At 33.2% G+C, this 25,406-nt stretch overlaps 1 protein-coding gene and 1 long non-coding RNA gene across 2 annotated transcripts in view; one reads left to right on the forward strand and one right to left on the reverse strand.

Moving 5' to 3' along the window:
* LOC127720915 (uncharacterized) overlaps window positions 1-14,161 on the forward strand; it is a 41,556-nt gene extending 27,395 nt beyond the window's left edge. The window contains exon 2 of the long non-coding RNA XR_007990991.1: window positions 14,010-14,161. This is a non-coding gene — a long non-coding RNA (uncharacterized LOC127720915). The remainder of the gene's footprint in view (window positions 1-14,009) is intronic.
* LOC127720695 (uncharacterized) overlaps window positions 1-25,406 on the reverse strand; it is a 134,558-nt gene that overhangs the window by 33,899 nt on the left and 75,253 nt on the right. The window contains exons 3-5 of the mRNA XM_052227439.1: window positions 21,155-21,262; window positions 17,836-17,975; window positions 11,115-11,244 (exon numbers count right to left, since the gene is read on the reverse strand). Of these exons, the coding sequence (XP_052083399.1) occupies window positions 11,115-11,244; window positions 17,836-17,975; window positions 21,155-21,262 (378 nt within the window). The remainder of the gene's footprint in view (window positions 1-11,114; window positions 11,245-17,835; window positions 17,976-21,154; window positions 21,263-25,406) is intronic.

Consider the following 25,406-nt stretch of genomic DNA (forward strand, 5'->3'; position numbering starts at 1 on the left):
TACATCTAAAGGTTGTAAAAGCAATGCTAATCAATAAATTATACAAACTAAAGAAAAACAATGGGAAAAGAAATAGTCTAATTGATTATTATTAGAAAAAGGAGAAATGGCTGTCAATTTTACAGATGATAAATATATCCAATTACTTCTATGACGTATGCTATATTTAACCCTATAGCATAATATGACAGAAGCCATTGCCTCTTAGATACAGTTGTGGTTGCAATATTAGATCGTTTCAAAAATAAAAAATAAAAAACACAAGACCATCTAGAAAAAAAATCATTTCCGAAATTCCCCTTTTGTACAGATTTGGCAAACTCCCTGTTTCTCAATGTGAAACCCTCAAAATTATTCTGGAAAAAATAATTTAGGGTGCAGAATCAGGGTTTCAGATTGCCATCGATCATCGGCCATTGACCGTAATAAATAAAAAATGACTGATACTTTTTTGTCCAAGCTTACATTATGACCGATTATTTTTGGTTACTTGTGACGAAATGGCCGATGTAAATTTAATCGAATCAGACCAGCTACGGCAGAGAAACCTCCCGTGATAAATCTATTTTGTTTGTTTCGAAATTCCAATGCCTAAAAATAAATTACTTCAGTTGTTAGTTTACAGCCAATCCTGGTGCGTGTTACAAATTTGTCGTGACTGGTTCCCCAAATAACCAGTTTCAAGTAAACATGTTCGGCGAAAACAAAAAAAAGAATAATATACAGTACATACAGAGTGAATGTATACACAATATAAAACAGACAATTAACAAAGATAAAATACAAGTACCATTCTATTAAGAATTATGAGAGACATTACATTACCTTAAAACACTTATGATGACCTAGAGCCAAAATTTGTTTTATAAATCTTCCCATCCTGATTTCCTAGTCTTACATGATCTTTTTAATTGAATAAGCCACGAAACTGACTATAAAACAAAACTAGATTGAACTTTTATCTTGAAAAAAATAAAAGTTTTTCATTGGCTTATACATTTCATTTGTAACTAAGTTGCAACTTAAAAATGCAATTGGGACTTGCAGAGCAATGATCAAAAGATACAACCAACCAGTATGTCAAGTAATTGTACTTCTTTTTAATCAGCGATCAGAGCCTGTATTTCCCAATTTCATTATGTGTTACGAAATTCTGGTCTGAAAAGATACAATTTATTTCTCTAATATTTTTTTTTCCAGTTAAAAACTTGTGTTTTTAAAAGATTTTAACACTGGCAGAGACATTTGGAGTCTAAGTTTTAAAAATGTTCCCGGGGGGCATTTCCAAAACCCCCCCCCCCCCCTCCCCCGTCGTTTCGGATCACTTCGTGATCATCACGCTGTGCCCGACTGATGCAACTTCAACTCACAGGACAATTTGTCTGATATAATATTGGCTATACAGTACAGTAGTCCTATGATGGTCAAATTGAAGCCGAATCAATGAGAATGGCAAACTGTAAGAAAGATTCTGAAAACATTTCAATTAGATCTAGTGAGAGGAGGAGTACCTGATACAAGATGCAAACCTCTTTATTTTCGATCCAGGAAGTCAAGGCTTTCCTATATGATTCACCAAAATAAACCCCAAATGCTTAAAAAATAAACACCAAAAACCCCATATGGACATGATGGATATAAATATAAGAGGTTCCTAAAAAGCCTGAAGTGATCACCTGAAAAATTTACCCCTTAATACTCAAGAGAAGATAATTTTATGACAGATCATTTGGTTTCATCATTCCCCTAAAGTTTTATAACACTTTGCCATGTATATTCAGAGGAAAAGATTGTTTTTTATTTGCAAAATTTGCTACTTTGGGTCAACCTTAAGTTAAGACTATTGTATAGGGTCTTTAAATCATAAACCCCTTACTTCTGAAAACATTTAGCCATGAAGTTTCCTAGGAGCAGATTTTTCAAATTGACCTATCAGACAGAAATATATTATATACTATCAGATTATTCAATCCATCTTATATAGGAAAAGATTTGTATACGTGTTGCCTTTATTCCAATCCCTTTGTTTAAATGTACATTTGATATTTGAACCTATCAGATTCAATGATTGCATCAAAAGAACATGTCTTTTTCATTTAATTGAAACCAAATGAGGATAACAACTGTTCTTATCAAAGGACCCTTATAATACACAGCTTGGACCTACTGAAGAAATACACATTTTAAAGTACCAAATGAGGATAACTATATACTGTTCTGAACAAAGGACCCTTATAATACACAGCTTGGACCTACTGAAGAAATTAACATCTTAATGTACCAAATGAGGATAACTACATACTGTTCTGATCAAAGGACCCTTATAATACAATGCTTGGACCTACTGAAGAAATACACATCTTAAAGTACCAAATGAGGATAACAACTGTTCTGAACAAAGGACCCTTATAATACACAGCTTGGACCTACTGAAGAAATTTAACATCTTAAGGTACCAAATGAGGATAACAACTGTTCTGAACAAAGGACCCTTATAATACACAGCTTGGACCTACTGAAGAAATTTAACATCTTAAAGTACCAAATGATAACAACTGTTCTGAACAAAGGACCCTTATAATACACAGCTTGGACCTACTGAAGAAATACACATTTTAAAGTACCAAATGAGGACAACAACTGTTCTGAACAAAGGACCCTTATAATATACAGCTTGAACCTACTGAAGAAATTTAACATCTTAAAGTACCAAATGAGGATAATAATATACTGTTCTGAACAAAGAACCCTTATAATACACAGCTTGGACCTACTGAAGAAGTACACATCTTTAAGTACCAAATGAGGATAACAACTGTTCTGAACAAAGGACCCTTATAATACACAGCTTGGACCTACTGAAGAAATACACATCTTAAAGTACCAAATGAGGATAACAACTGTTCTGAACAAAGGACCCTTATAATACACAGCTTGGACCTACTGAAAAAATTTAACATCTTAAGGTACCAAATGAGGATAACAACTGTTCTGAACAAAGGACCCTTATAATACACAGCTTGAACCTACTGAAAAAATACACATCTTAAAGTACCTAATGAGGACAATAACTGTTCTGAACAAAGGACCCTTATAATACACAGCTTGAACCTACTGAAGAAATAAACATCTTAAAGTAACAAATGAGGATAACAACTGTTCTGAACAAAGGACTCTTATAATACACAGCTTGAACCTACTGAAGAAATACACATCTTAAAGTACCAAATGAGGACAATAACTGTTCTGAACAAAGGACCCTTATAATACACAGCTTGAACCTACTGAAGAAATAAACATCTTAAAGTAACAAATGAGGATAACAACTGTTCTGAACAAAGGACCCTTATAATACACAGCTTGAACCTACTGTCGAAATACACATCTTAAAGTACCAAATGAGGATAACAACTGTTCTGAACAAAGGACCCTTATAATACACAGCTTGGACCTACTGAAGAAATTTAACATCTTAAGGTACCAAATGAGGATAACAACTGTTCTGAACAAAGGACCCTTATAATACACAGCTTGGACCTACTGAAGAAATACACATCTTAAAGTACCAAATGAGGATAACAACTGTTCTGAACAAAGGACCCTTATAATACACAGCTTGGACCTACTGAAAAAATTTAACATCTTAAGGTACCAAATGAGGATAACAACTGTTCTGAACAAAGGACCCTTATAATACACAGCTTGAACCTACTGAAGAAATACACATCTTAAAGTACCAAATGAGGATAACAACTGTTCTGAACAAAGGACCCTTATAATACACAGCTTGGACCTACTGAAGAAATACACATCTTAAAGTACCAAATGAGGATAACAACTGTTCTGAACAAAGGACCCTTATAATACACAGCTTGGACCTACTGAAAAAATTTAACATCTTAAGGTACCAAATGAGGATAACAACTGTTCTGAACAAAGGACCCTTATAATACACAGCTTGAACCTACTGAAAAAATACACATCTTAAAGTACCTAATGAGGACAATAACTGTTCTGAACAAAGGACCCTTATAATACACAGCTTGAACCTACTGAAGAAATAAACATCTTAAAGTAACAAATGAGGATAACAACTGTTCTGAACAAAGGACTCTTATAATACACAGCTTGAACCTACTGAAGAAATACACATCTTAAAGTACCAAATGAGGACAATAACTGTTCTGAACAAAGGACCCTTATAATACACAGCTTGAACCTACTGAAGAAATAAACATCTTAAAGTAACAAATGAGGATAACAACTGTTCTGAACAAAGGACCCTTATAATACACAGCTTGAACCTACTGAAGAAATACACATCTTAAAGTACCAAATGAGGATAACAACTGTTCTGAACAAAGGACCCTTATAATACACAGCTTGGACCTACTGAAGAAATTTAACATCTTAAGGTACCAAATGAGGATAACAACTGTTCTGAACAAAGGACCCTTATAATACACAGCTTGGACCTACTGAAGAAATACACATCTTAAAGTACCAAATGAGGATAACAACTGTTCTGAACAAAGGACCCTTATAATACACAGCTTGGACCTACTGAAAAAATTTAACATCTTAAGGTACCAAATGAGGATAACAACTGTTCTGAACAAAGGACCCTTATAATACACAGCTTGAACCTACTGAAGAAATACACATCTTAAAGTACCAAATGAGGACAATAACTGTTCTGAACAAAGGACCCTTATAATACACAGCTTGAACCTACTGAAGAAATAAACATCTTAAAGTAACAAATGAGGATAACTACATACTGTTCTGATCAAAGGACCCTTATAATACAATGCTTGGACCTACTGAAGAAATACACATCTTAAAGTACCAAATGAGGATAACAACTGTTCTGAACAAAGGACCCTTATAATACACAGCTTGGACCTACTGAAGAAATTTAACATCTTAAGGTACCAAATGAGGATAACAACTGTTCTGAACAAAGGACCCTTATAATACACAGCTTGGACCTACTGAAGAAATTTAACATCTTAAAGTACCAAATGATAACAACTGTTCTGAACAAAGGACCCTTATAATACACAGCTTGGACCTACTGAAGAAATACACATTTTAAAGTACCAAATGAGGACAACAACTGTTCTGAACAAAGGACCCTTATAATATACAGCTTGAACCTACTGAAGAAATTTAACATCTTAAAGTACCAAATGAGGATAATAATATACTGTTCTGAACAAAGAACCCTTATAATACACAGCTTGGACCTACTGAAGAAGTACACATCTTTAAGTACCAAATGAGGATAACAACTGTTCTGAACAAAGGACCCTTATAATACACAGCTTGGACCTACTGAAGAAATACACATCTTAAAGTACCAAATGAGGATAACAACTGTTCTGAACAAAGGACCCTTATAATACACAGCTTGGACCTACTGAAAAAATTTAACATCTTAAGGTACCAAATGAGGATAACAACTGTTCTGAACAAAGGACCCTTATAATACACAGCTTGAACCTACTGAAAAAATACACATCTTAAAGTACCTAATGAGGACAATAACTGTTCTGAACAAAGGACCCTTATAATACACAGCTTGAACCTACTGAAGAAATAAACATCTTAAAGTAACAAATGAGGATAACAACTGTTCTGAACAAAGGACTCTTATAATACACAGCTTGAACCTACTGAAGAAATACACATCTTAAAGTACCAAATGAGGACAATAACTGTTCTGAACAAAGGACCCTTATAATACACAGCTTGAACCTACTGAAGAAATAAACATCTTAAAGTAACAAATGAGGATAACAACTGTTCTGAACAAAGGACCCTTATAATACACAGCTTGAACCTACTGAAGAAATACACATCTTAAAGTACCAAATGAGGATAACAACTGTTCTGAACAAAGGACCCTTATAATACACAGCTTGGACCTACTGAAGAAATTTAACATCTTAAGGTACCAAATGAGGATAACAACTGTTCTGAACAAAGGACCCTTATAATACACAGCTTGGACCTACTGAAGAAATACACATCTTAAAGTACCAAATGAGGATAACAACTGTTCTGAACAAAGGACCCTTATAATACACAGCTTGGACCTACTGAAAAAATTTAACATCTTAAGGTACCAAATGAGGATAACAACTGTTCTGAACAAAGGACCCTTATAATACACAGCTTGAACCTACTGAAGAAATACACATCTTAAAGTACCAAATGAGGACAATAACTGTTCTGAACAAAGGACCCTTATAATACACAGCTTGAACCTACTGAAGAAATAAACATCTTAAAGTAACAAATGAGGATAACAACTGTTCTGAACAAAGGACTCTTATAATACACAGCTTGAACCTACTGAAGAAATACACATCTTAAAGTACCAAATGAGGACAATAACTGTTCTGAACAAAGGACCCTTATAATACACAGCTTGAACCTACTGAAGAAATAAACATCTTAAAGTAACAAATGAGGATAACAACTGTTCTGAACAAAGGACCCTTATAATACACAGCTTGGACCTACTGAAGAAATTTAACATCTTAAAGTACCAAATGAGGATAACAACTGTTCTGAACAAAGGACCCTTATAATACACAGCTTGGACCTACTGAAGAAATTTAACATCTTAAGGTACCAAATGAGGATAACAACTGTTCTGAACAAAGGACCCTTATAATACACAGCTTGGATCTAATGAAGAAATTAAACATCTTAAAATACCAAATGAGGATAACAACTGTTCTGAACAAAGGACCCTTATAATACACAGCTTGGACCTACTGAAGAAATTTAACATCTTAAAGTACCAAATGAGGATAACAACTGTTCTGAAAAAAGGACCCTTATAATACACAGCTTGAACCTACTGAAGAAATAAACATCTTAAAGTACCAAATGAGGACAATAACTGTTCTGAACAAAGGACCCTTATAATACACAGCTTGAACCTACTGAAGAAATAAACATCTTAAAAGTAACAAATGAGATTAACAACTGTTCTGAACAAAGGACCCTTATAATACAAAGCTTGGACCTACTAAAGAAATACACATCTTAAAGTACCAAATGAGGATAACAACTGTTCTGAACAAAGGACCCTTATAATACACAGCTTGAACCTACTGAAGAAATAAACATCTTAAAGTACCATATGAGGATAACAACTGTTCTGAACAAAGGACCCTTATAATACACAGCTTGAACCTAGTGAAGAAATACACATCTTAAAGTGCCAAATGAGGATAACTATATACTGTTCTGAACAAAGAACCCTTATAATACACAGCTTGAACCTACTGAGGAAATACACATCTTAAAGTACCAAATGAGGATAACAACTGTTCTGAACAAAGGACCCTTATAATACACAGCTTGGACCTACTGAAGAAATTTAACATCTTAAAGTACCAAATGAGGATAACAACTGTTCTGAAAAAAGGACCCTTATAATACACAGCTTGAACCTACTGAAGAAATAAACATCTTAAAGTACCAAATGAGGATAACAACTGTTCTGAACAAAGGACCCTTATAATACACAGCTTGGACCTACTGAAGAAATTTAACATCTTAAGGTACCAAATGAGGATAACAACTGTTCTGAACAAAGGACCCTTATAATACACAGCTTGGACCTACTGAAGAAATTAAACATCTTAAAATACCAAATGAGGATAACAACTGTTCTGAACAAAGGACCCTTATAATACACAGCTTGGACCTACTGAAGAAATTTAACATCTTAAAGTACCAAATGAGGATAACAACTGTTCTGAAAAAAGGACCCTTATAATACACAGCTTGAACCTTCTGAAGAAATAAACATCTTAAAGTACCAAATGAGGATAACAACTGTTCTGAACAAAGGACCCTGATAATACACAGCTTGAACCTAGTGAAAAAATAAACATCTTAATGTACCAAATGAGGATAACAACTGTTCTGAAAAAAGGACCCTTATAATACACAGCTTGGGCCACTGAAGAAATTTAACATCTTAAGGTACCAAATGAGGATAACAACTGTTCTGAACAAAGGACCCTTCTAATACACAGCTTGAATCTACTGAAGAAATTTAACATCTTAAAGTACCAAATGAGGACAACAACTGTTCTGAACAAAGGACCCTTATAATACACAGCTTGAACTTACTGAAGAAATACACATCTTAAAGTACCAAATGAGGATAACTATATACTGTTCTGAACAAAGGACCCTTATAATACAAAGCTTGGACCTACTGAAGAAATAAACATCTTAAAGTACCAAATGAGGATAACTATATACTGTTCTGAACAAAGGACCCTTATAATACACAGCTTGGATCTACTGAAGAAGTACACATCTTAATGTACCAAATGAGGATAACAACTGTTCTGAAAAAAGGACCCTTATAATACACAGCTTGGACCTACTGAAGAAATTTAACATCTTAAGGTACCAAATGAGGATAACAACTGTTCTGAACAAAGGACCCTTATAATACACAGCTTGGACCTACTGAAGAAATTTAACATCTTGAAGTACCAAATGAGTATAACAACTGTTCTGAACAAAGGACCCTTATAATACACAGCTTGAATCTACTGAAGAAATACACATCTTAAAGTACCAAATGAGGACAACAACTGTTCTGAACAAAGGACCCTTATTATATACAGCTTGAACCTACTGAAGAAATAAACATCTTAAAGTACCATATGAGGATAACTATATACTGTTCTGAACAAAGGACCCTTATAATACACAGCTTGGACCTACTGAAGAAATTTAACATCTTAAGGTACCAAATGAGGATAACAACTGTTCTGAACAAAGGACTCTTATAATACACAGCTTTGACCTACTGAAGAAATTTAACATCTTAAAGTACCAAATGAGGACAACAACTGTTCTGAACAAAGGACCCTTATAATACACAGCTTGAATCTACTAAGAAATACACATCTTAAAGTACCAAATGAGGATAACAACTGTTCTGAACAAAGGACCCTTATAATACACAGCTTGGACCTACTGAAGAAATACACATCTTAAAGTACCAAATGAGGATAACAACTGTTCTGAACAAAGGACCCTTATAATGCACAGCTTGAACCTACTGAAGAAATAAACATCTTAAAGTACCAAATGAGGATAACAACTGTTCTGAACAAAGGACCCTTATAATACACAGCTTGGACCTACTGAAGAAATAAACATCTTAAAGTACCAAATGAGGACAACAACTGCTCTGAACAAAGGACCCTTATAATATACAGCTTGAACCTACTGAAGAAATAAACATCTTAAAGTACCAAATGAGGATAACTATATACTGTTCTGAACAAAGGACCCTTATAATACACAGCTTGGACCTACTGAAGAAGTACACATCTTTAAGTACCAAATGAGGATAACAACTGTTCTGAAAAAAGGACCCTTATAATACAATGCTTGGACCTACTGAAGAAATTTAACATCTTAAAGTACCAAATGAGGACAACAACTGTTCTGAACAAAGGACCCTTATAATACACAGCTTGAATCTACTGAAGAAATACACATCTTAAAGTACCAAATGAGGATACCAACTGTTCTGAACAAAGGACCCTTATAATACACAGCTTGGACCTACTGAAGAAATACACATCTTAAAGTACCAAATGAGGATAACAACTGTTCTGAACAAAGGACCCTGATAATACACAGCTTGAACCTAGTGAAAAAATAAACATCTTAAAGTACCAAATAAGGATAACAACTGTTCTGAACAAAGGACCCTTATAATACACAGCTTGGACCTACTGAAGAAAAACACATCTTAAAGTATCAAATGAGGATAACAACTGTTCTGAACAACGGACCCTTATAATACACAGCTTGAACCTACTGAAGAAATAAACATCTTAAAGTACCATATGAGGATAACAACTGTTCTTAACAAAGGACCCTTATAATACACAGCTTGGACCTACTGAGGAAATACAAATCTTAAAGTACCAAATGAGGATAACAACTGTTCTGAACAAAGGACCCTTATAATACACAGCTTGGACCTACTGAAGAAATAAACATCTTAAAGTACCAAATGAGGATAACAACTGTTCTGAACAAAGGACCCTTATAATACACAGCTTGGACCTACTGAGGAAATACACATTTTAAAGTACCAAATGAGGATAACTATATACTGTTCTGAACAAAGGACCCTTATAATACACAGCTTGGACCTACTGAAGAAATACACATTTCAAAGTACCAAATGAGGATAACTATATACTGTTCTGAACAAAGGACCCTTATAATACACAGCTTGGACCTACTGAAGAAATACACATCTTAAAGTACCAAATGAGGATAACAACTGTTCTGAACAAAGGACCCTTATAATACACAGTTTGGATCTACTGAAGAAATACACATCTTAAAGTACCAAATGAGGATAACAACTGTTCTGAACAAAGGATCCTTATAATACACAGCTTGGACGTACTGAGGAAATACAAATCTTAAAGAACCAAATGAAGATAACAACTGTTCTGAACAAAGGATCATTATAATACACAGCTTGGACCTACTGAAGAAATTTAACATCTTAAAGTACCAAATGAGGACAACAACTGTTCTGAACAAAGGACCCTTATAATACACAGCTTGGACCTACTGAAGAAATAAACATCTTAAGGTACCAAATGAGGATAACAACTGTTCTGAACAAAGGACCCTTATAATAAACAGCTTGGACCTACTGAAGAAATACACATTTTAAAGTACCAAATGAGGATAACTATATACTGTTCTGAACAAAGGACCCTTATAATACACAGCTTGGACCTACTGAAGAAATACACATCTTAAAGTACCAAATGAGGATAACAACTGTTCTGAACAAAGGACCCTTATAATACACAGCTTGGACCTACTGAAGAAATTGAACATCTTAAAGTACCAAATGAGGACAACAACTGTTCTGAACAAAGGACCCTTATAATACACAGCTTGGACCTACTGAAGAAATACACATCTTAAAGTACCAAATGAGGATAACAACTGTTCTGAACAAAGGACCCTTATAATACACAGCTTGAACCTACTGAAGAAATACACATCTTAAAAGTATTCACCTGTTCCTTTTATGTCAATGCTTTGCCTCATCACTTTCCATCCCTTATGAGGTCTCGGGATACTGGATACAGAAAGAGTTACTCTAGCTGGATACTGTGATTTTACACAATTGAACTGAAACACAGAATCCTGAAATATTAAAGAAAAAGGATTTCATGTATGTATCAAAATAAGTTGTAGTATGAAATACCTCAGTTAAGCTAAAAGTTGGGGACTATATTTTCAGACAACAAAAATCCAAGTTAGACAATCCTATTCTCAGACCACTTAAAGTGATATGAACTGTACTTTGAACACTAGGTCACCAAGATTCTCCATTAAGACTTTGATGGTTTTCATTTAAGCTTTATCATTAAGAATTTTTTTCTGGCATTTAACATTTTAATGGATGTGAACTTTATTCATATTTTTTAATGATTTCAAAAAAACCCACATTAAGACTGATAAAAGATGACATATTGATTGAAGCTTCAGTGTTATCTCAGAAGATATAAATCCATAGACATTTATGCATATCTTGATTATATATTCATTATGATTCAGTATTCATTGAAGAATATATCTGATATTAAAACACAGCAGTGATTTTTTAATTTATCAATTGACATACACTGTACCATGTTGTATTCATTGAATATTTTAACATCACTCTATGCTATTAGCAGAAATCAATAAAATTTAAAACAAGATATTGTATAATGGATTTTTTCTTCTTCTTTTTACTAAAGAAAATCTCTTAAAAACCAGGACAAGTAAATTCATCATGTCTTTCTCCCATCAAACAGGAACATATAAAAAACATCTTTCATGTTAACCAAGAACTAAGGCCTTAAAAAATGAGAAAAAAGTCTTTTTGATCACTTTTTATTACAAAATTCTCTTTCTGAATTAAGTACATGAACTCAACAATAACAAGTCTTCTGATCATAAGTAACATTTGTTTCTTATTCTTCTATTATATGTGCTACAACTTGGTGTGAACACTATGAACTCATCTACAAGGATTAAATAAAATATTGTGCTTTTGTTAAAAAAGAAATTAACTTAATACTAAATTTGTTGACATGAATAATATTTCAAGTTAGGCCATATAAAATCTGGAAGATCTTATTAATATTATTTTCTTAAAAAACTCAGGTGATCAATTTCTCAACCTTCGATCTTAGTTGATTTTATTTTGCAAGTCTTAAAGATAAAGGTTTTAATACAAGTATCACAGAATCCTAACATAATCAATGATCCATGACAATGAGGTAAAGGTAAGATAAACCCTGCCAGACAGACATTAACACTTTACAATCATTCCATACACCTAATTTAGTTGACCTATTGCTTATAGTATCCAAGTAACAGACAAAACCATGAAAACAACATTTACCAATCAATCATGAAAATGAGGTCAAAGTCCAATGATAATGCCAGACAGACAATTACACTTAACAATAATTCCATACACCAAATATAGTTGACCTATTGCTTATAGTACCAAACCATGAAAACTTAACATTGACCAATGGGCCATGAAAATGAGATCAAGGTCAGATGAAACCTGCCAGACTGACATGTACACCTTACAATCATTCCATACACCTAATTTAGTTGACCTACTGCTTATAGTATCTGAAAACCTAATCACCTAACTTTAACCTTGATCAGTGATTTATGAAATGAAGTTAAGGTCAGGTGAACCCTGTCTGATGGACATATAGACATTGCAAGGAACCCATATACTAAATATAGTTTATTATTCATAATAAGTGAGAAATTCACATGACAAAACACTATTCATTTGATATGACAGAAGGAAACTTCATTACATAAGGCAGGGGCGTAGCTACCCGGAGGCACGACAGCACGTGCATCCACGTCATTTTCACTATAAAAAAAAGAAAGAAAGGAGAGAGAGAGAGAGAGAGAGATGAATTGGTCAATCGGAATCGGACAGAGTGATTCATCTATTATCTATTATGAACATGATATTTGTTAAACGTTCGGAGACTGTTTGTGTCTTTTCCATGCCGAGAGCTGCCGGTAGACAGCGACATCGCGTAAATGTACCAGCTGAAACGCCCAGTCAGTACTGGAAACGTGCAATGCTTCTACCATTTCTTGATTACCTGATACAAGAACTTACACGCAGATTGGTTTCTAACGAAGAGCGGTTTTCTGCCCAGTATTTGATATCAACAAAGCCAAATAGGATTAATTAGGAAGCAATCAACATATTATTTGAGACATATATAAATAACCTTACTGTTAACAATGTTGTACTATTTCGCGAGGAAGTTGAATGATGGATTGTAAGGTGGGATATAGCAGCGGACCCAAAGCCATCCTGCCAGTGACAAACAGTGACCTATATCCAAACATTTACATTTGTCTGCTGATTCTAGTAACAATGCCGGTGACAACAGCAACAGCAGAGAGAAGTTTTAGCGTAATGAGAAGAGTGAAAACTTATGTCCGCTCTAATATGCTTAGAGAAAGACTTTCTTCTGTCCATCTTCATGCATACAGGCATTGGGAAATTGATATTGAAAAGTTATTGACGCATTTGCTGTTAAGAAGAAACGTCGTTTGGGATTCCTTTTTTCTGACCAGAATTAATATGACTTCAAGTTTGAAATTCAAAAGATTGAATCATTGTTTTGATATGTTTAGGCTAACAGAAACTCCACATACTATAGTATTGTGTTTATGTTTATGATTATGTTTTTTTATACATCTTTGCTTACATCAACTTCATTTGAACTTTAAATAAAATGCTCCGCAGGGCGCAGCTTGATACGACCGCAGAGGTCGAACCCTGAACAGTTGGGGGAAGTATGGACACAACATTCAAGCTTGATACAGCTTTGGATTTGGATTGTGATTAAATATTTGACACAGCATAGGTTTCTGACACAGATTGAATGTGGTCTAAGAACTTAAAAATTTTAAATTGGACATTCACCTATTATGGTCCAATATCCAAAATCTAAATACATGGTTAGATTCAGCATATCAAAGAACCCCAAGAATTCAATTTTTGATGAAATCAAACAAAGTTTAATTTTGGACCCTTTTGACCTCAATGTGGACAAAGTTGATAACGGGGCCCAAAAATCAAAAATCTAAATACATGGTTAGATTCAGCATATCAAAGAACCCCATATATTCAATTTTTGTTGAAATCAAACAAAGTTTAATTTTGGACCCCGATTTGGACCAACTTGAAAACTGGGCCCATAATCAAAAATCTAAATACATGTTTAGATTCAGCATATCAAAGAACCCTAAGAATTCAATTTTTGTTAAAATCAAACTAAGTTTAATTTTGGACCCTTTGGACCTTAATGTAGACCAATTTGAAAACGGAACCAAAAATTAAGAATCTAAATACACGGTTAGATTCGGCATATCAAAGAACCCCAATAATTCAATTTTTGATGAAATCAAACAAAGTTTAATTTTGGACCCTTTTGACCTCAATGTGGACAAAGTTGATAACGGGGCCCAAAAATCAAAAATCTAAATACATGGTTAGATTCAGCATATCAAAGAACCCCATATATTCAATTTTTGTTGAAATCAAACAAAGTTTAATTTTGGACCCTGATTTGGACCAACTTGAAAACTGGGCACATAATCAAAAATCTAAATACATGTTTAGATTCAGCATATCAAAGAACCCTAAGAATTCAATTTTTGTTAAAATCAAACTAAGTTTAATTTTGGACCCTTTGGACCTTAATGTAGACCAATTTGAAAACGGAACCAAAATTTAAGAATCTAAATACACGGTTAGATTCGGCATATCAAAGAACCCCAATAATTCAATTTTTGATGAAATCAAACAAAGTTTAATTTTGGACCCTTTGGACCTCAATGTGGACCAATTTAAAAACGGGGCCCAAAATCCAAAGACTAAATACAAGGTTAGATTCAGCATATTAAAGAACCCCATGAAATCAAGAATAAAACCCCATTGAAATTGGTCAAGAAATAAGCAATTTATAGGAAGTATCTTCTTTTGCACAATCCTGTGCTATTAAATATTTCTTGCTATTGCGCAATACTGTACAATTGACAATTTCTTGCTATTGCGCAATATTGTGCTATCGGATATTTCTTGCTATTGCGCAATACTGTGCAATTGAAGATTTCTTGCTATTGCGCAATACTGTGCAATTGAAGATTTCTTGCTATTGTGCAATACTGTGCAATTGAAAATTTCTTGCTATTGCACAATACTTATTATATAATAATTTACACATCCTGTTTGGTGTGTATCTCCTACCATATCATTATTATTTGATTTTAAATATAAATCAGAAATAACCAACTTAAAATGGAAAATTTTAAAAGAAACAAAAAAGGAAAAAAAAATAAATCCCCCCCCAAATTTTTTGAACCCCCATTATGATTCATCACCCCCAAACTCAATCCCAGCCTTCCCTTAGTGGTATGGTACCTTGCAGTACAATTTCAGAGAGATCCATACACTTGAACACAAGTTATTGTCTGGAAACTAGAAAAAAATGTGTTTTTTGGCCCCTTTTTGGCCCCAAATTCCTAAACGCTTAGGGCAATTACCCCCAAACTTAAACCCAGCTTTCCCTTTGTGATATGGAACCTTGTAGTACAATTTCAGAAAGATCCATACACTTACACACAAGTTATTGTCATGAAACTAGAAAAATGCTTGTTTTTTGCCCCTTTTTTGGCCCCTAATTCCTAAAATTTGGAGGCAATTACCCCCAAAATCAATCCCAGCATTCCTTTAGTGATATGGAACCTTCTGGTACAATGTCAGAGAGATCCATACACTAACACACAAGTTATGTCTGGAAGTTACAAAAATGCTTATTTTTGGCCCCTTTTTGGCCCCTAATTCCTTTACTGTTATTACCATAAACCCCAAAATCAATCCCAACCTTCCTTTTGTGGTATTGAACCTTGTGGTAAAATTTCATAAAGATCCATTCACTTAAACTAAAGTTAGAGTGCGAAAACCAATGTGTCTTCGGACGACGCCGGACGACGACGACGCCAACGTCATACCAATATACGACCACAAAAATTTTTTTGCGGTCGTATAAAAATTGCTTACATACACTTCCATTTACACTTTGGTGGATAGTTGTCTCATCGGCAATCATACCACATCTTCTTATTTTTATATCTACTTTGTTCAATACAAATACTTATATATGGAACAAATCTCCGTGATTTTAAAAGCTCTCAGGGCGTACAAAAAACACCCAAAAAACCATGTTTTAAAAGTCTTCATTCGACTCGAACATTTCGAAGTTAAACAAATAATTGACAAAAAAAACACAACAAAAATGTACAAATTTTAATATGGTCGTAACTGTTTTAAAACGCTATCTATATATGCTGAGCGTCCGGGGGGCTTTGCCCCCCTGGTCCCACTGGAGGCCTTGCGCGGCCCCCAGACCCCTCGCCCTTTGGTTTGTGATTCCACTTCATTAACAGAGGCTACGCCCCTGTAAGGCATCTTCTACTTCAAGAAATAGAGAGCTTTATACAAATATTTTACTCCCACAATGGATTGTAATCCCTATGTCTGGCAAGACAAAAAAATAAACAATGTTCTGGCCTATCAATGTGTTAAAATGTCCTTACAATCATTCATCATTTCAGTGAGGGTATTATATCTGAAAACAGTTTCAAGGTCAAATAATATTGTAGGGTTATTACATGAATAATAGGGAATATTGTCCAGAGTAGATTTTTATAATTGCAAGACATTATATTCACTAATATTCGAGAGAAAAAACTTTTATTGTAAAGCAAACCTTGAAAAAATGTTTATAATATTAAAATCATTTTTTAAACAGACAAAACATGTTATGCTAGTAAGTACAAATTGAAAAGAACCAGTGTTCAAACTTCCAAGTTTGCCTTATACTTTGACACCCACTTAAAGAAATAGTTCAACAACTTTTCTGAATGGTCCATAAGTAACCTGTTGCAAGGCAATATTTTTGACTTATTTCCAATAGCAGCTAAAATTTCCAGAATATACACTTTTCACGACCTAACTAACCAATTTATCTCAAACCAGAATATGTACGAAATATATTAGCTGCGGAACCGTAGCTGAAAGGTCCTTATGATATTTTTTTAACAATTTGTGGACCCCTAAGGACCTTTGAGCTACGGTTCCCCATGAAATATATGTAACCTTTTAAGCAAACAACACTCAATCAATCATCTGATGAATAAACAACACTTACAGAATATGATAATAACACTTTACAAATATGTGCGTCTGAAATGCTATTAGGGATTTACCTTCATGACGAAATAGTCAAACCATCAAATTTTTAAATTTAAATACATCAAGAGCTATTTGACCTACTGGTAATCAAATTTTAAATAAATCGCCAAATCTATCTAAGGTTAACTTTGACTGAGGGAGTAGGAACCTTAGTTTCTAAATAATTATTAAATTTGTTCAGCAGAGGAATTTTAGGAAAGTTATGTTATAAATCATGTCAGCAGCAAAGCACTGACTATTGAGCTGATGATAATCTCAGGGACTAAGAGTCCACCAGCAGATGTATTACAAAAGGAAACAGATCAATTAACATTTCTTTTGACTTATTCACGTTTACTTTTATTTTTGGGACCTTTCAGAGCAAGTCAAATAGTACGAGCCTTTACTGCTCATATTTTGAAGGATATACATGAGCTATTTATTAGCTTTCTTACGTAAGCATGTGGTGATTCTGTCCATGAGCTGTTGGTAAAATTTAAGTAGAAACACCATGGACTTCCTGCAACAAAAGTTCCCTTGAAGTCTTCAAATGTTGTTATTCTCAAAAGAAATCCTTTCAAGGAGTGGATGGAAGCTGAAATAAAAAAGAGCATGTTTTAATTGGCTTTTTCAAAATATTTGTGAAAAAAAATAATATTAATCATACTGTTTCTTTGAGAATTTCACAAGGGTTAAAAGTATAATACAACAGCTGTAGTTTAGCTTTAGCATCAAGTTAATTCACCCTGATGGCTGAATACTCTAATATAATAAAGCCTGTTTGACTTTGTAGTATAATCATGCAGCATCCGATTCAATTAAATTCCATCCAAACTAGTCCCATGTTTTATGACAATTTTCTACTGGTAATTGTTGATGACATAATTTTTCCTAAATAAAATTGCATTCTGTTGTCAAGTTAAAATACCATAAATATGCTTTTACTATTTTAACTCAGACTTCATGTAGGCCAATGTCAAAATCTGATCCAGCAGAACAGTTTTTTTTACCAGGAAAAAATCATCCAAGGGTTGAAAGACATCATTATGTAAATATTAAAACTTAAAACTTGTAAGTATATCTTCCATAGAAGAAATGTTCCGCCTGATTTCTTTTTTCACTCACTAAACACATTTTGTATACTAGATATCACTTATATTTAGCAATGGCAATGTCCATGTTTTGCCATGCAGAATTCTAAAGATCAGTCTGAATAAAAAAACAGAAAAAGAATATACATGTTGATATCATATATTTGAATAATACATTAAAATGGATAACAAGACTAACCAAAATTATTAATAATACAACAGACAACTTCAACCACCTACTACAAACTTACAAAGACAAACACCACATGGTTAAAAGACTTGAAAGCAGCATAAAATTTAGTAAGGTTAAACCAGTTATTATGTACACACAAACCTCAGCCTTTTATGTGATCTAGTGATCACAGATACCCCTGCTTACATAAAAACTTTTTAACAGTAAATGCCGAACCCAAATTAAGATTGAATGTGAACTGTATGTTTCATAAAAATGTGTTAAAATCTAAAAAGATTTCATAAATAATACTTTTATTATCAAATAGAAAAAAAATAAATTTAAAGGTAACTATATGGGGAATAACTCTTTCAACGGTACATGTAAAAAAATCTAACTTGACATTATCAATGATCCATGACAATAAGGACAAGGTCAGATGAACCTTGCCAGACAGACATGTACACCTTACAATCCCAATTTTTTCAATAACTGTAGTTGTTTTAATATTATATTTCATGCAGTGCATTAAAGTATCTTAATTCTATTTTTCAGTGCTGTAGTGTACCTTAATTCCATTTTTCATTTTCTAAAATTCCTTAACAATCTGTCTGAGACATGCTGAGGAAACCTTGCAGCTTATATCAATTTCAAAATTTCAATAATTTTTTTTATATTTCAACCAATAAGTATTAACTTCCTGCTTATGAAAGATATATATATAATGATGGAGCCATAATTTTGAAACCTTATAAAGCAAGTTGCATTTGTGGTATTGTATCATTTGAGATACATTATCAGTCTTTTTGAAACATAAAACGTATCCATCGTATTTCTGATCAGTCTTTTCAAAGAAGAATTTTTTAGGTTTATCTGTTGTATTTTAAATTAGTTTATACTTAAGGCAACAATAATTCGTTACATTTTTCAACTTCCTCCGCTTGGGATCAGATGTCTATGAATGATGGTTATTGACCTATCTTTTCATTTTAAAGACTAGTACAGAAAGACCATTTACTGTCTGTCAAACATCCCTAGAACAACTGACCCAGTGACATCTGTCATTTTTTTGTCAATGAATAAAACAGGACTTGAATGTAATGGTACTGGAAGCAAAAATCTGTAAGACAGATAATAACTTTAGTGTCAATTAAATTGACAGAGCATGCTCCAAGTATTCATTATGTTGTTTGTCATCATTTTTTGGGAGACACAATTAAAATAAGCATTGTTGCTTGTTTTTGAATCGTATCGTTTATAATGTATTATCTTATGTAGCAATATTTGATTTATTGAATAAAATATTGTTTAAACCCACTATAGTGCCTAGAAGACCAATATTAACGGAAAAATAATAACCATTCAAGGTCAAAAGATAAATTAACCAAGATTCAAGAAAACTTAAAATTCTTAATTTACTATTTCAGAGTAAAGTTTTATTTTTTTATAACTAGCATAGAAAACTTAATGCATGAAGCTTAGAAAATAATTGGGCTCAGCCTATGCAAGGATTCAAATACACATCTTTAATAAGACGTTTTCCAAAAATGGAGAAGGAATTATAAAGAAGTAAGATTTGTCTCAAGAAAGTAGTTCTAATGCCCAAATCTTCACACCTCTAAAATGTACATGACTTTTTAGAGTCAAATCTGGACAGATTGATTCTGAAACACCTTTTTTTTAAGATTGAAAACATGACCCTACTGTGTGCATATATAAATCTCCTTGATCTCTTTCATTTCCATTGAACAGAATTCCTTATAACAATAGGATTTATTTTCTATTACCAAACTACCAAAAGGTATTTAAATTCAGACATGAAGATATGAAGCTACACCAACACATATTTCTTGTAAAACAATATTTGCATTCAGAATTTCATGTTCACAGTGTAGCTGACCTTTTTTTTTCTAATTAAATCTTACTATATATATGCAGGCTTATGAATAAGTCTTAAAACCTATTAACATATAGATTGGTACCAAAGTAGATCAAAGATCATCCTATCAATTAGCTATTCATGACTATACATAAGGAGTTTCTGAACTTAAAGCACTTTTTAATGATTCTCAAGTGCATGTCTTTATAACTTTTACACAGGATGATAAGCTATGTCATGTTTTCAATTGATATAATAACCAATCTAAAGTTTTAGATGCTGCAATTGACAGTGCTGTTAGTTAAGCCACAGCTTCTATGTCAGTGCTATACAGTTGGTCTTAAAAGAGAAACATATGAAGAATCTGTAATGCATAAAACTTGGATACTAAAAAGAAAAATCTCAGAATTAACTTTTCTTCTTTATAAACCAATCTAAAGATTTGAATGCTGCGAGTCCTGTTAGTTAAGCCACAGTTTCTCTGTCACTAATAACTACCATCTAAATGTCTTCAGATATATAAATAATAACAAAATTCCGGAAATATGAGTTAATGTATTAATTCGAAATCAGGCATCATCACAGTATGATCATTGTGTTCCAAGTTGTATTATTATGAAACTATTTCTAACCATCATATGGTGGTTTCCATGAAAACTGAGCCTGAGTTTCATTCTTCACTTGTGTAACCTTTGCGTTTATCTCCCTTGGTGGTCCTGGCCATTGCTTCCCATGAATGGCTGAAAAAGAGAATCATAATCAAAAGTTGTCATTTTATACACAGAAATTCAGAAACAAAATGTTAAGGCATGATGACACCCTGAAATATTCAATAAGTTTTAAATTGTAGTTGCTCACTTGAAATTTCCTGAAACATGTCCTATTACTGGCTATCAATACCTCTAATACAACAGGTAACACAGATCAAAATCTACTGTACAAAGTAGCAAAAAACAAGAATGTGTCCATAGTACATGGATGCCCCACTCACACTATCATTTTCTATGTTCAGTGGACCTTGAAACTGAGGTCAAAGCTCTAATTTGGCATACAAATATGAAAGATCATATCATAGGGAACATGTGTAATAAGTTTCAAGTTGATTGGACTTCAACTTCATCAAAAACTACCTTGACCAAAAACTTTAACCTGAAGCGACCAAAAACTTTAACCTGAATTTTTATATGTTCAGTGGACTGTGAAATTGGGGTCAAAACTCTAATTTGGCATTAAAATGAGAAAGATCATATCATAGGGAACATGTGTATTAAGTTTCAATTTGATTGGACTTTAACTTCATCAAAAACTACCTTGACCAAAAACTTTATCCTGAAAAACTTAACCCCGAAAAACTTTAACCTGAAATGGGAAAAACGGACGGAAATACAAACGAACGAACGGACACACAGATCAAAAACATAATGCCCATAAATGGAACATAAAAATGTTTTGAATGGCATTGGGGAACACAGATCCTATTGTGAATGCTGTAATGATAGTTAGTAATAGATTATGTTAAATAGAATAGACAATCCTGATTTCAAATCTGTTCAAATTTGATCTGTGTTTTGTGGTAATAATCATTGTGTATAAGATTCATAACATTTGGTTGAGGTAAACTAAAGTAAAAGAATTGAAACGAAAAATTCAGCAATTTTTCCATTTGTAAAGGGGCATAACTCTTGAACATTAAAAGTGATGCCCCTGAAATTCTAACTTGATCTGTGTTTTGTGATAATAAGCATTGAGTATAAGTTTCAGAACATATGGTTGAGGCAAACTAAAGTTAGAGAATGGAAACCAATTTCATGACGTACGGACATACAGACGGAAAACAGTATCGAAGAATGATCAGATACTTAAAACAAGCTATAAATAGCGAAATCCACAAATAAAATGCAAATTAAATATAACACCAGTTTCAACTTGATAATGAAAATATTTAAGATAACAAAATCAAGCTATACCAGTATATCCAATTGAATAAATGAAAGAAAAGTGGTATTGCATTTTAATAGAACCAACTATAAATGCATACTGTATTTCAGACTATCTAAGTAAATCTCTGATTAACTGTCACCAAAGCTGATTTCCAGAAGTGCTGAAGAAGCATAAGAAAACTCAAAGAACTATTAAATCTCTCTTAAGTACAATGTACTAAAATACCTTACAAAATATCTTTTAAATGAAGGTCAGGCATACTTTTTATCATTATGTAGGAGTGAATACTATATCTTGAATATGAGACAAAAACAGACAAAAGTTTTCTCATCCTTCTGTCTAAATCCTCTAGAAGTTAATTATCTGTTTGTTCATTACTTTTATGGCAGGTCTAAGAAGAATTGAGCAAGAGCTTTATTGGCTATAATTAACAGATAACTTCTGGATTACAAAAAGTTTTCCAACCTTGAAAGGTACAATTAGATAAGGTTTGTTGATTACTAAAGATTATTCAGAACATTTACACTGAACTATAACCTTTTTATTTTCTTATTGTCATTATTTTTTCTGGTAACTTGTAATTTATTGGTAATTACATAAATGGTATCAATTTTATCGCACAAGATGCACATTTTGACAATTTATGCCCAAGGCCAAAATATTTGATAACCTAACACCCAAAAATACAAATGTTAAAGAGCTAACCAAAGAGGACCTACGGTATAGCCAAATCTGGACAAGGAACCAGGCAGATATATTCCTGAATTCAAAATAATTATTGAACAATGTTATTGTTTTAACAGTTTTAACATGTTCATCTTTCATTTTCATAATCATGATGAGTTCTTACTTTGACCATGTATCTTCTTTTACTTATTTCATTTTTATGTAGAAACATATTTGTCACACCTTGGCACTTAGCCAAGTGACGAAGTCCAGAGCTTATTTACCAGAAAAGCTGGTCCAGACAGAACAGACAACTAGAGGCTATAATTTTAATAAAGACCTTCAAGCTGAAAATCAATAGTTCAACCTCGCCAAATATTCTTGCCCCTGTCTCAAGTCTGGAACTTTATCAGTGGTTATATCTTGTTTTGGTTTTTTGGAGAATTTGATGCTGATTGGAGATCTTTGGTAGATTCTGTTTAATCTATTCACATCTTTTTAGACCAAAATATAGAGTTTTACATATTAGAAATACACAAGTCTTTTATTGAAGACTGTATCTATGTATTGATGTTTTATTGACGTTCACCCTACATCTCCTTTAATCACATATATGACTGATTGATTGTTGGTGTTTAACGCCACTTTTAAGTGCCACATTTGGGCTATTTCGTGGCGGCCAGTTTTTATTGATGGAGGAAGCTGGAGTGCCCAGAGAAAACCACTGACCTGCGATAGGAAAACTGACAATCCTAGTCAATTAAGATTGGATTCAAGTGCACCTGCACGAGCGAGGTTCTAACTCACAACCTCAGTGTTGACTGGCTAGTGATTACAGTAGTAGAACTACTTAGACCACTTAGCCACCGAGGCCCCCTTATTCACATATAAAATGTCCTAAGCCTTAAAAAGTGGTGAATAATTTAAAAGAGACTAATTGACAGATCACTCAAAAACATCAAATTCCCCATATCACAAAAATCATGAAATAATATTTAAAAGATACAACAAAATACAGCCACCGACTTACAGGCACATGAACATGTGTCAGGTTTATAACAGTCATTCTAGATCTTAACACTGCTTTACTGTTGATCTTCATCAGTGGAATAACAATATCTTTATAAAATACACTAAAAATCAGTACAAAAAAGCACTTATCTCTATAATAATAGTGGGAAAGTTTGCCCCTAGGACCCACACAAACCATTAGCCATCTTTTTCTAAGTATTTTTCTTCATTACAACAATAATAAACATTGTAATATTTGCAGTCACATTTTGTGATTTTTTTATTTGTTGATGAGTTCTTATACAGCATGATTATACAGCCAATTGTTTTTCTTTTTCAATATGAAAACTCTATATTTGTTATGTCAGGTTATTGCTAGCAGCTGCATTGATGTCCAGTAGTCAGACAATCAATGCATAAGTGTGGTCCTTAATACTTAATAATTCATTTTCTTCCAGTGAGAATGATAAAAGTTAAGAGCTAAATCAGAATAGCAACTAACTTTAAAATAGATTTGATGATTAGTTCAGAGCAGTTCAGATGGTATACAGGACATTTATTACCATCAAATGACAGCTTCTGAGTGATTCCAAACTCATCAAAGTACTGCTGTGTCACAATCAAGGTACATGAGAAACAGAGAAAAAGTATAAGGTGTTTGACTTTAGGGTGAGTTACCCTAAAATAGATAACACAAGAGTACACACTGAAATGTCTTGCCTGTTTCACTGATAAGGATTAAATTTATGTTGAAAATCTTTAAGATAAAGGTTTAAATTAACTACAAATATCACATAAACTTGACATAGCCAATTGTCCATGTAGATGAAATAAAGGTCAGATGTCAACCTTGCCAGACAGACAAGTAATCTTTAGGCATCATTCCATACACAAACTATATTTATCCAATTGCTTATTATTATCTGTGAACTGAACCTAACCAAGACAAGAGTGCACATGCTGAAATGTCTCGCCTGCTTTACTCACCATTGATTTTATGTTGGTAGTCCTAAATATGTAGTTTTACTACAAGTATCCCATAAACTTAACATGATCCAAGAAAATGAGGTCAGTATCAAATAAACCAAACCGGAAATACATGTACACCTTACAATCATTCCATACACCAAATATAGTTGACCTATTGCTTATAGTTTCTAAAAAACAAACTTAACCATGAAAACTTAACACTGACCAATAAACCATGAAAATGAGGTCAAGGTCAGATGATACCTGCCAGACAGACAAAAACACCTTACAATCATT

The sequence above is a fragment of the Mytilus californianus genome, unplaced genomic scaffold, assembly GCF_021869535.1.
Source record: "Mytilus californianus isolate M0D057914Y unplaced genomic scaffold, xbMytCali1.0.p SCAF_1, whole genome shotgun sequence".
In the NCBI taxonomy this organism is placed as follows: domain Eukaryota; kingdom Metazoa; phylum Mollusca; class Bivalvia; order Mytilida; family Mytilidae; genus Mytilus; species Mytilus californianus.